General features: G+C 40.3%; 1 protein-coding gene across 7 annotated transcripts in view; it reads left to right on the forward strand.

The window, feature by feature from the left end:
- MSANTD3 (Myb/SANT DNA binding domain containing 3) overlaps positions 1–13,406 on the forward strand; it is a 517,687-nt gene that overhangs the window by 380,879 nt on the left and 123,402 nt on the right. For 5 of the 7 annotated variants that reach the window (XM_089681044.1, XM_089681048.1, XM_089681049.1 and 2 more), the window contains one exon: positions 1,695–13,056. The exons of 1 other annotated variant lie outside the window; for it this stretch is intronic. In XM_089681044.1, the coding sequence (XP_089537170.1) occupies positions 1,695–2,101 (407 nt within the window). In that variant the 3' untranslated portion in view covers positions 2,102–13,056. Of the gene's footprint in view, positions 1–1,694; positions 13,057–13,406 lie in introns of those variants that run through there. One more of the 7 variants, XR_016313266.1, reaches the window with a different exon arrangement.

Genomic DNA, 13,406 nt, shown 5'->3' on the forward strand with positions numbered 1-13,406 from the left:
GGCACTATTCCTCCCACTGACACCAATGATGGGGCACTATTCCTCCCACTGACACTAATGATAGGACTATTCCTCCCACTGACACTAATGATGGGGCACTATTCCTCCCAATGACACCAGTGATGGGGCACAATAGGAATAGTGCCCCATCATTAGTGTCAGTGAAAGGAATACCTCTCACTGACACTAATGATGGGGCACTATTCCTCCCACTGATACTAATGATGTAGCACTATTCCTCACACACTGACACTAATGGTGGGGCACCATCGTTGGTGTCAGTGGGAGGAATAGTGCCCCATCATTGGTATCAGTGAGATGAATAGTGCCCCATCGTTGGTGTCCATGGGAGGAATAGTGTCCCATTGTTGGTGTCAGTGGACGGAGTTCTAATAGGAAGGTGTGGAGTTTGCAGATGAAGGGATGGATCTTAAACAGGAAGGGGCGAGACAAATTTAGATGCTGGGGGGTGCCCGATTTTAGTCTTGCCTAGGGCAGCACAAAACCAAAATGCACCACTGGGGCTATATATATTATATTTAGGTGGATATTTGACCTCTCCTATATCCTCTGCAATTGTACGGATGTTTGGGCCAAAATGATGTCCAATTGTCTATATTGATACGCCTCAATAGCTTTGGGAGCTTGACGCTTATGGTAAGCTAGGGAATCTTAAGTTGTTCAAAAAGGTACTTTTGTACACAAAAATTGATTTTTGTTATCTCAATTGATATTTTTCATATTTATTGTAGACTGTACTGGGGTTCTTCCCCTGAGGAAGCCCATGTTGGGCAAAACATGTAGGGAAGTTATATTCCGCAAAGCCACAGCAAACAGCCAAGTTTATATTGTTGTTTCAACAGTATTGTATTTAACCACAATTTTAAAACTGACCAATAAAAATTGAAAAATCTTTTTAATAAATATTATTTGTTTGTGTTTTTGTGCCCTGAAAATCCCACAACTTACAGTTCTATATATGATGTAGGTGGAGTTTAAGTTTACTGACAAAAGCTTTTATTTTTTTCACACTGTAAAGTACAGGGAGAGGACTGTCATTTACCAGTGTGTATTCACCTATATGTGTGACTATAGTCACATACTGTAGGCTGGACAGATAAGAAAAAGGAGGAAATTAACATCTTAGAAGCTAACTAAAATTGGAGCATGCTCAGTACGTTGTGGCAACAGCTGGTCTACATAATCTCAGCCTACAGGAGGGATACAGACAAGGAGAGAGGGGCAGTGAACAGCAGTATCAACCAGGTTTTTGCAATTTACAGAAAACGAAAAGCTCTAGTGGCAAAGTGAGTATACACATAATTTAATAAAGCATGTACTGACAGTTTATAATTAATTGGGTTTAATGACACTTTGAAACAAGGGAGCAGTAAAATAAAAGATGTTTGCCACCAAATCTGTTTTTGGCACCAATCGGCTGAGAATCCCAAATTTTATGACAATGCTCTTTATTGCTTTTTATTTATTGATTGTTCTTTACTTTTTAGCTAGCTACTTTTACATAGTGGGCTGGAGGCTAATAAATAGAGTGTAGATCAAATTTTGTGCAAGGTTCATTTTTGTTTTTGTTTTTCTAATTTCATTGTATTTCCTGCAGTTTTATAGTTGAGCATAATAGTTTTTGCCAACATTTTTTTACATGTAATAATAATCTTAATATTTTAATTCTCTAGAACCTTTTGTCATCCCTGAAAGAGAGATTTACTCAGCAGAGAAGTCTATAGTCAACATGGTGAAATGTCAAGGCAACATGCCATCACCCACCTGCTCATCTGCCAGAATAACTGCTAACAGGACCTACAGGAGCAAACCTTCTCAGAATGGCCTTCTGACAAAGATGCATGAGGAAGAACACCACCAACAGATGTCTATCCTTCAGCTCCAGCTTATTCAGATGAATGAAGTACATGTAGCTAAAGTGCAGCAGATTGAGCGAGAATGTGAAATGGCTGAGGTGGAACACCGGATAAAGATGGAAATCCTAAATAAAAAGAAAATGTACTGGGAAAGGAAATTGCAAACAATCACAAAAGAATGGCCAGTGGCATCATTTAACAGGCCTTTCCCAAACTCACCATAAACATTAACTTGAAACTGATGGAAGCGGAAAACACAAGCAGAGAATTCTTTTAAAAAGGCTTTACCAACTCTATAAACATTAGAATGCCCAACACTGGCAACAGTTTTTGTATAGGAAAATAGTTTCAAAGAAATAAACTAAAAAAATGAATTTTACTTTGTTAGGGACTTGTCATGGGAGCACTGCATTTTCTCTGTTTGCAGTATTAAACTTACAACAAAATGCACCTGGCCTGTTTGTTTTAGCCACATTGCTAATGGTGGAATAAGCTGTGTGGTTTGACTTTCCTCAGACCAACATATATATATATATGTGTGTATATATATATATATATATATATATATATATATGTGTGTATATATGTGTGTGTGTGTGTGTATATATATATATATATATATATATACTCATTTATGAAAGATGACACAATTTGTTTTTGTTCTGGGTAGAGCAGGGAAAGGTTAAATTCTCTGTCATTTTTTTATTGTTATTTGTTGGGGAGTTTTCCCCAGAATTCCTGTTAGGAACAAAAATAACAATAATAACAATGGGGACACAAGATACACAAACACATATTTAGTAGCGTGGGGAGGGGTTAAAACTTCTGACAATCACAGGGGACAGGAAGATAGGAAAAATCTTGTTGATGGGGTCATGGACAGTGGTAGAAATGTGATAGAATATCAACTTTTATTTTACTCATCCACAATGTTTGCATGACATTCTATATTGGTTCATAAGCTATCCTGATTATTTATGAACCAATATGGAAAGTTTTATAGGCATAACTTTACACAGATTTTGAAGAGGCCAAAGGGACATTGTGTCATATTTATATCACATTAACTGACAAGTCAGCATTCTGGATTTTCCTTCTTTTTTTTTTTAAACACAATGGGGAAAAAGTGCTGTATTCCCAAACAGGGCTGGGAAGAAGTGGCAGCTGCACTGGGCACTACAGCAAGAGGGATGCAAATCTATACTGCTGAGGTAGTTCACAGCTCATGATAAGGGTGCACTTTTTGTCTTCTATATTAAAGGCCTTTGTCCCAGCACTGCTCACAAATGTTGCTTTGCTATGCATACATGTATTTAAAAATGTATGTGCTATGCCTCACATTTTTAATGTGTCTGCACCATGGAGAGTTAATATTGTGTAAATTCTTACCTATTGTTTGAAAGAGGGAAAAGTTAGCCCAAATAACGGAAAAAACGTGTAATTGACAGGTTAGTGCGGGAAATCAATATGAGGCTTTTAGTACTGCTAACAATAATAAAATAAATAAATATAGGCCAAAATGTACTGAGCAAACTCATTATACTGAGTCCTCATTAGATAGTAAAACAGTCACTTTCTTTGGTTGATTTTAGCCAATTATATTTTTGTTTGATGTGCTGAAGTTTAATTTTTCACTTTTTTTTGTTAATTTTTATGATATTATTATTATGTATGTTAATAGTTCATGTGTAATAGGAAGCATTGGCTACAGAGAGAATATTAAGTTACATGCAATTATGAAATAGAATTCCTATTTTGTGACACACACTCACTGCAGAACAACCTTTACGTAAAAAATAAATCCACTCATTACATACGGACAAGTCCTAGCCAAATAATGGTTCTCAACCCACTGTCCATGTAAACTTTGCTCTCTTTCAATTTTGTTGTTGCTAAGTGATAAAGTCTATCAATCATACCTCTAGTTGGTCCTATGAAATTTTTTTTTAACGCTAGTGTTAGCTGCACATTGATTCTGCCTATAGTCATTATTGATTCAATCACCTGATCCTGTGCAATCCATACACCAAATTATATTTCTAATGAAAGACTGTATTGAAAGATGTATGTTTGCAGCTGGTATATGTGTAGACTTGTTAGTGGGGGGCACAGAGGACCCAGAGAGGAGAGTACACACACGGAGGCCAAGTAATGCAGAAGAGTATATTGATGCAATAGTTCCAAGAAGATAGTATGAAGTCTGTATGCACTGCTGCACTGACCTGGCAACCCTTACAGATTATTATGCAGAGCAGGGCTTGAAATTTCAGCTCGCCAATGGCGAGTGGAAATTATGGTGGGGGCGAGTGTGCCCCCCAGGGCTGCTTGCTGAGCAGGCTCAGAGCTCAGGCCAGATCTGTCATTGGCACTGGGAGTCGTCAAACTGCTCAATAGCTGAGCGCAGTGAAAGCAAAGCAAGAAGTGTGTGCTGTGCTCTCTGCCTCCCCCTAGAGTGCAGTACCCGGATCTCTGAGTGAACAACGAAGTACTGCAACTTTTTATGGGGGGGGGTGTGTGGGTGTAATTATGTGTGTGTGTCTGTGTATGCGTGTAAAATTGTACATGTGTCTGTGTGTATGTACATGTGTGTATCTGTACGTGTCTGCGTGTATGTACATGTATGTGTATGAGTACATGTGTCTGTGTGTGTTCATGTACATGTGTGTGTGTTTGTGTGTATGTACGTACATGTGTCTGTGTGTACATGTTTCTGTGTGTGTGTGTGTGTATATGTACATGTTTCTGTGTGTATGCGTGTCTGTACGTGCCTGTGTGTGTGTATACATGTGTCTGTATGTGTATGTGTGTACATGTTTCTGTGTGTGTATGTGTGCGTGTGTGTATATACATGTATCTGTGTGTATGCGTGTCTGTACGTGCCTGTGTGTGTGTACATGTGTCTCTGTGTGTGTGTGTGTACATGTTTCTGTGTGTGTGTACAGGTGTCTCTGTTTGTGTGTGTTTGTTGGTGGCGAGTAACTCTAAGGCCTGGCTAGTAGCTCAGGACTTGAGATTTTAAGCCCTGAACTGGTACAAGCTACTGATACCCAACAGCGTATGGAGGAGGTGACTGGAAGGCAGACCGCAACAAGGCGGTTTTATTCTGTCCCACCTCCACTGGAACCTCTCCCTACGCTATGCTCTCTGTTCCTAATCTAGTCACTCTGCAAAAAATCACCAATCTAAGGTTGGCCATACATTATCCAATTTTCTTGAGAATTTTGTTTTAGATTTACCAAAAACCATATAATGTAACGGAAAAAACGTGTAATTGACAGGTTGGTGCGGGAAATCAATATGAGGCTTTTAGTACTGCTAACAATAATAAAATAAATAAATCTAGCCCAAAATGTACTGAGCAAACTCATTGTACTGAGTCCTCATTAGAAAGTACAAATCTATCAACACTTTCAATTGTATACAATTAGGCAGGCCCTTGCACTACATAGTTGAAGGTAAATCTAAAGGAAATTGGGCAGAAATTGTACAGAAAATTGTATAGTGTATGGGCAGCCTAAGTGGGACAGTGCTATCAGTGCTATTTATAGCACTGCCCACATCAAAGATGGATGCAGGGGTCAACCAGGGTAGCAGCGCCCAAATGGATAGCTGCTGTCCTGATGACACCTATAGAGGACTCAGAGGAACATTGGTTCCCCTTACCCTCTCTCCCTCTGCATGGCGGCTGCTGAACAGTGCCAAATATGCAGGGATACCTAAAGGCTTGTGCCTATAAAGAGAGCATGATAAGTACTTAGCAAACATCCCCAGTCACCTTTTTCTTCTCTCTTTGATGTTTTTTTTTTTTTATTTACAGCATTGGTGCTTCTGCCTGTACATATGCTGTCAATGAATATCAAGAACTGGAGTTAGGAAACACTACTTCGTTGGATCAAAATTTAAGTACTTGCATTTAGACATTTTCAAAGAATGTAAAAAATGCACACTCCCATTTTTGAGACTGACTTTGCAGTGTTAGTGTCACTTTCATTACATACAGGGCCACATTCAGTAGTGGATTTTAGTTGCATCAATGTCTAGATTATTTGGGTCCTCCTGTCCTGCTCCAGTGATGACCTGCCCCTGTACATAGACCTGCGAACACTGACACACTTGGCCAGTTCCAATGTGTTTAATTGAATGCAAAGGCTCTAAAAAGAAAAATGATGGTTAGGTAATCAGCAATGCAAGAAACTCAGTCTGAAACCATACACAACAATGCCTATTGTAATACCTATGTAAGGCAGCCCATAGATGAGTCATTTTCTTTTCATTCAACCCTCTGAAAAACTGACTAGAATTCCCCATAATTCCCAGATTATGATGTGGGGTTGTTCTTCAGGGATTGGTCTTGGCCCCTTAGTTCCAGGGAAGGGAACTTGATGTGAGCTATTGTATTCTGACAGTGGGGAGACTTCCCCGCTGTTAGAATAAACTGATCAGCTTGCCAGCTATAGTTCCGAGTGAGGAAAAGCAATAGGGCAGTTGTACAGAAGTTGATCTACAAAACAACTTCTGTACATCCTCTTGTCCATACATGGATTGAAATTTGACCGGTCCAGGTGTGGCTGGCTTAAGAACAACAGGCTCTGTCAGAACCACAAGTCAGTGGGATACAAACTCAAAGTATATGTGAACCCTCACCTTGTAGAAGAACCCATTCAATTTAAAAAAAGAAATGTAAGGAAAAACATCTGAACATCTGTGTATTTATATAAAAAAAAAAAAGTACAAATATATATATACAGTGTATATATATATATATACACATACAGTGTGTATATATTGCCAAAAGTATTGGGACACCTCTCCAAATCATTGGATTACATAATTCCAATCACTTCCATGGCCACAGGTGTATAAAATCAAGCTCCTAGGCATGCAGACTGCTTCTACAAACATTTGTGAAAGAATGGGTCACTGTCTCCTGAATTCAAGCCTTGTACTGTGATAGGTTGCCTATGCAATAAGTCAATCTGTGAAATTTCCTTGCTACTAAATATTCCATGGTCAACTGTTAGTGGAAAGTGGAAGCAACTGGGAATAACAGCAACTCCACGTAAGGCCAAGTAAAATAACAGAGCAGGGCAGCGCATGCTGAAGCGCACATTGCACAGAAGTCGCCACCTATCTGCTGAGTCAATAGCTAGAGACCTCCAAACTTCGTGTGGCCTTCAGATTAGCACAACAACAGTGCATCGAGAGCTTCATCGAATGGGTTTCCATGGCCGAGCAGCTGCATCCAAGCTTTACATCACCAAGTGTAATGCAAAGCGTTGGATGCAGTGGTGTAAAGCACGCCACCACTGGACTCCAGAGCAGTGGAGACATGTTCTCTGGAGTGACAAATCATGCTTCTCTGACTGGCATTCCAATGGACGTGTCTATGGACTATATTGCCAAAAGTATTGGCACCCCTTTTTTTTTTTTACACACCCTTTTAAAAGTGATCACATAGCCTCTGTACTAAGCTGCATAAGGGTCTTAGAGAAACAGCAGTACCTTGATGACGGGTGTACTTCCACAAGCACTTCTTCCTGCACCATGGGGTCCCACTGGTAGAAGGGGTGGTAACCCCTTCTACCATTTGGCCCTGGGTTCCTGCGTTTTTTTTTTACCTCCCCAGACCTTCTCTCCCAGGATGTAGGGATCTATGGCACCTCTCAGGGACCAAGCTCTCTCCCTACCTGATACAATCCTAACCAGTTTTTCAGGTTCCCTAATGCCTGTGTGGTTACCACTGGCGGCCAAATATTCTGAGATTAACACCCCATTCTTCTGTTTATCATCAATCATTCCACAAATGGATTACTCAGTTCAATATGGTCACCATCACACAGAACTCTTGTTCCATTGTTTGCTAGCACAGTGTCTGAGGAAGGATCACATACAGGCCAGCGGTTACTTTTATGGGACTTTCACAAAGTTTCACATTGCCCCCTGTTGCCGAACACTCCATAAGCAATTGTTCTATCAACCAACCTTTTTCAACACATTTTTGTACACGAGTCTCTTTACCATTTCTGTGTCCTCTGGTACTTCAACCAATACCTCTGGCACCAACAGTGCTCTAGTGTGTTTCTCATACCATACACAACAGCAGTAGGCAGCAACCCAGCACACTGTGAGACAACTTTCAACAGTGTTGATACACTCTACCCCCGGTACAGTTATCAACACTGTAATTATTATTTCCTATCAGAGTGTCTCCTTAATCAATCTGCACCTCTTTGCAGGAGACAGACAGAATTCCCGCTACTGCTGTGCCTGTTCTGAGCCCTTCTCATGAAGTCTAGTGGGTGAGACTATACGCGCAATGTACTAACTCCTGCTCAGTCGCACCTCGGAACGCATCCACAGGAATGTGCCTTATCACACCATCAGACGGAGAGACTTCTGATATATCTGTCATTTCCAATTTCTATAGCAGTACCCCTGAGCTCCTTCCGCTCAAAACAGCCACTGGAAGCACTCTCACAGAGAACCGTGAGACCACTTTCCATACAAGTAACCAGCACGGCAGTAATCAACACCAATTTTGAAGAAACATTGCTTAACATTGCCTGTACCACCTGTCCCCACTGATTGGTACTACACAGTACCAGGCCACCCATCTGCAGTGGATGCATGCAGATGTACAGAAAAAGTGTTTTCACTAATTTCAATGTTTCCAATAACATCTCAGTGATTTCTATACACCCCACATCTAAGCACAGAACTTTAGGGACTCTTCCGCTTTTTACACATGGAGGGGCTAATCCACTGAAGCTTGAGGGATTGAGACATTTGGAAGTATCCACCACCACCACAGATTGATGCTTCCTAGGAGCGCTGTCTGATGCATGTAACAGGTTGTGACCTGCAGTGGCTCACTAATGCTAAAAGGAGAGGGCATCCTTTTACACTTACATTTTTGTACTTAACATTTGTTTTGCTGTTGGGCTGTGGACAAAACCTCTGCCATGTGTGCAACCTTAACTGGTCCCTCTGACTGGAGGGGATTAACTTCTTCAACAACCAACATGCCTTCAACTACTGGCTGCTCTGCAGACCCTCCATTTGGCGCAGCAGCTGTCATGTCCACGCAACTGTCACACAAGGAAGTTTCCTTCAACCACGTAAATAACTTTTTGGCTGGACTATTCTAGTCTATCGTGTCTGGGTTCCAGTCACCTCTAACCACATATATACCATTTGAGCTAATTTTCCCCGCTTTTCCACCAGAGCAGTATCAGAGCTGTCCTGGACAAAAGTCAACTCCAACACCGGGAGTCCACCTGAGAATTCCAGGGACAACTCTGCCATGGGAGACAGGAGACAGTAATCAGTTGTCAGTAATACATTTCCCAACATCAGTATTCCTGACTTTTACAGGCTGTCTCAGACCATCACCAGCTTGAGCCTGTGGGACATTTAGTTTGTCATTTTTCATTTTATAAGAAATGCTCTCAGGGCGGCTACACAGTTGTCCTTGGAAACCTCAAGGTCTGACATCATGAGCTCCTGTGAGGTCTCCAGAGACACCTTTGTTGCACATCTCTCAGTGGTCACCCCTGACATAGCTAGTTGCAATAACACATGTTCACTACCGTGCATTTCATTAACTTCATAAGACTCTACTGTTTCAGCCTTCGCAAGCTGCATTAACCCAATATTTAGCTCAGCATTTTAATCTGATTATTAAGCAACAGATCATATTAAATTTTGACCACTTGTCTTCCTGCTACACAGTACACTGCTTGAAGTTCTTATTAATCCTCAGTCTTCAGCATTAGGTTTTGCATTAACCCATGCTTCCCCACTACACATCAGCAAGTCTCTTTTGGAAGTGGATCTCCTCACCAGACTTGCCACCACTTCATCAGTATTAAACATATACTCAGTCTCTGTCACACAGGTAATAGGAACAGTCTTATCGTTCCAGTTGGCAGGTGTTGTACTCTTCAACTGAGGGTGTTGTCCCTTCTCTGCTGCACTGCTCACATTGTTGAAGGGCAACACAGCAGCCTTCTTAGACCCTCCAACAACTCCTGTAGGGAAAACAGATTCTCTGCATACTGAAACACATGGTCTTACCCCTTACAGGATGCTGGATACTGTGCCCTCTTTCCTGGGTTGAGCAATTCACATACGCAACCATAAGATGGAACCACCAGTTTCTTGTGCTCTCTGCCACCCCCTGCAGATTTTACAAACTTTTCTCCATGGTTGCCAGGGGCAATAACATACATTTTCACAAAAATATCTTCACTCTGAATTTGAGCCATATCTCCACTGTAGCTCCTCCGTTCTGTTGCTAAGGGTAACGTTTTTCCCATTGATGGCATTCCCAAGCATGGCAATTCTGTTCTATTTCAAGAATTTCAGCTTTAAGGGTGTTGTAATCCTTGCGACCTCGAGGCAACCCTGGTGCACTGCATGATACTTTATCCACAGTAGAGGCAGTAACCGTACTAACCAGCTTTCTTTGAGCCAAGCTTCCTGTACAGCAACACTCTCAACTTTTGCAAAAAAATTCCTCAGCATTATCAGTAGGCTACATGGGCTGGATGAAGTCAGTTATTCCAATCTCAGCAATGTTGCTATAGGTAACAGTAGCAGCCTTCTTAGTGAACTCTGGATGGGGGTTCTCTTGACACACCAATAGGAGCTGAGCTGACTGCTGTAACTGAGACCTCTGTCTCTTGGCTTCCATCTGGGTCCTCTGACCCTTCAAATGAAACCTTCCATCTCTCCTACTAGAAATGGTCTCCAACTGGGAGCCCTGAGCTATTCTCAGACCCAAGTATCGATACCTCACAGATTGCAGGTTACATAGTTAGTCTGGCTGAAAAAAAGACAAAGTCCATCCAGTTCAACCATTAAAAAAAAAAGTTATAATCCTTCACCCACAGTTGATCCAGAGGAAGGCAAAAAAAACTGCAAAGCATGATCCAATTTGCTCCTGCAGGGAAAAAAGTTCCTTCCTGATCCCCCAAGAGGCAATAGGATAATTCCCTGGATCAACTTTACCTATAAATGTTAGTATCCAGTTATATTCTGTGTATCCAAGAAATAATCCAGGCCTTTTTTAAAGCAATCCACTGAGCTGGCCAGAACCAACACTTGAGATAGTCTATTTCACATTTTCACAGCTCTTACTGTAAAGAAACCTTTCTGTGTTTGGAGATTAAATTTATTTTCTGCATATTCCAGATGAGGTCTTACTAATGATTTGTGCAGAGGTAAAATGAGTTTATACCTGTCTAGCCAAACAAAGAAACAGGATTGAATGCTCCGATCCAGAGTTGCAGAATCCAGAGAAAGCCAAATTCACAGCTTTCTCTGCCCAGAAACACTACTCTGGAACTTCATATTCAATCTAAATGGAAATCCTGTGTCAAATTTTCCTATCTTCTCACAGTGACAGGGTCTCATCCTGTCACAATACTTATATACTTCTTTTGTTCTTATACTTCCCACCTCCAAAAGTTGCTGTTAATAAAATGGTACACTTAAATAATTCGAACTGTAAAGTGAAATAACAGTTGTTATATAGGAATAATGGAGGCGGTTTGGTTTACTAATGAAAGATAAGGAAAAGAAGAAAGTGAATGTTATGGGGAAAGGACAGGGAAGAAGAAGGGATAAGGGAATGAAAGTAGGGAGGAAGGTTTAGGTGACAGGGAGTGTGGAGGGGGCCAAAAGAAACTGGGATATTGCACGGAAGCAACTTACACCTCTGACCCACATCAGGTAAGTGAAAGATCTGAGATGCACAGGTAAACATATCTGTGTGTAACCATAATAAAGAATGAAAACAATCTATGAGGCCACTTGTCCAGTTACCAAAATGCTAATTATCTAATCAGCATAGCATTTTTAAATCTCAGATCTCACATTTTAAAATATAATTTACTCTATGAGCTCTCTCAGAAAGAGTGGGTATTTTTGTTTATTTTTCCAAGGATCAGTGATTTGGCAGTGTTTAATAAATTAAAGTGGAACTTTACCCATAACAATTTATTAAAAAAGAATGTTCTTTGGCAAGAAACATACATTCCACATTTATAATCATGCTACCAAAATTAGTGTGTGCTGTAAATTGCCTCCACACTGTTCCTGTTTCTTTTTGCTGGAGGCTGCCATTTTGCTGAAGCCCAGAGTCCTGAGTAGCATTAAATCTTTAGGCTGTCAGCAGATCGGCCTCTATAAATTCGGACCAGTGCTCTAGCAAGACTTAATTTTCTGACTAAAGAGTAACTTTAATAAATGAGATGCAGCTAGCTTTTTTAAGTGCAGTTGTGGAGTAGTATAATTAGCAGGCTGGAGTGAGAGAGGCAGGTAAGGAATTTCACATACTTTCTTCTACATATAGTACATATGTAGATGCACCAATGTCTCAAATGAATTTGCAGCAGTACTCCAAGACAGAGTCTCCAAGATTGAAAGAAAACATATGCACTATTTTATGGAGTCTAATATACAGTATACTCATGCTAACCTTATCATTATTTTCCTTGACTTTGTTGTTTAAGCATTTGTGAACGAAAGCACCCATTTGTTTTTTTACTATTATTTTAAATTCTTAAGCAGCTGTTCCAATGACACCCTAACATTTGGGTAGTTTTCATGCTTTGAGAATAATAAATATCATATCCCTGATATTTGGTGAAGAGTGTCTCTGATTCCTGCACAAGCATTTTAAAATATATTTAATTGCCTAGCTAAAGGGTGCCTATATTTATGTCTTGTAGGAAATGTCTATTTCAGCAGGTAGCTTCAAGAGGGGAGGGAGCCATTTTGCATTCAGAATAGCTAAATCTAGAATTTGGCCTGCCTTAACAAACCGAAATACAGGTAGAATGCTGCTAAAAATGTTGTGGGTTTATAGATATGACGTTTTCTTTATTTTTTTGGAGAGCAGTTAATAGGCTGGGTATGGTAAATACCTATAAATGTTATGATCTTGGAGAACACCTTTAATTGACTTCACTTGCTATGTCCTTGGGGACAAGGGCATGGTACTCAGGAAGTAAAGGGAAATTGCTTCTTCAGTATAGCTATTTTTACTTGTTTGAGATAGATATGGAGGTCTCTTCAAACTGTTTGTAACACTGGAATAATAATGTATGTGTTTTATTTATGTTTGTTTGACAATTGAAAAAAAAAATAATAAAAAGTATCTTAAGAACAGAAAGCATGGCTGGTGGTAAAGTTGTTAGTTGGGCTTCAAACTATAGTACTCTTGATATGGTATCTTCTAAGACACTCTCCTGCAAACAGTCACCCATAAAAAATAAAGGCTTGCAATAGTGCAGTATCTCTACACCTTTACATTTTATTAAAACCATATATAATATTCACAAATATATGATAAAAGAACACCTTCAATAATAAAACCAGCCGTCAGTGTGCCTGCTTTCTCTGCATGAGCTGGATTTGGTAATATCTCACCACCTCATGGTACAGCTCGCTACCTCAATTTTACTTCTGGGTTAGTGTGTTTGCACTAACATGCAGTAAGTGCTTTGACGTGCATTTCGTCTG

This window comes from Staurois parvus, unplaced genomic scaffold (genome assembly GCF_062004578.1).
Source record: "Staurois parvus isolate SC_StPar_1 unplaced genomic scaffold, SC_StPar_1.0 ptg000257l, whole genome shotgun sequence".
Classification (NCBI taxonomy): Eukaryota; Metazoa; Chordata; class Amphibia; order Anura; family Ranidae; genus Staurois; species Staurois parvus.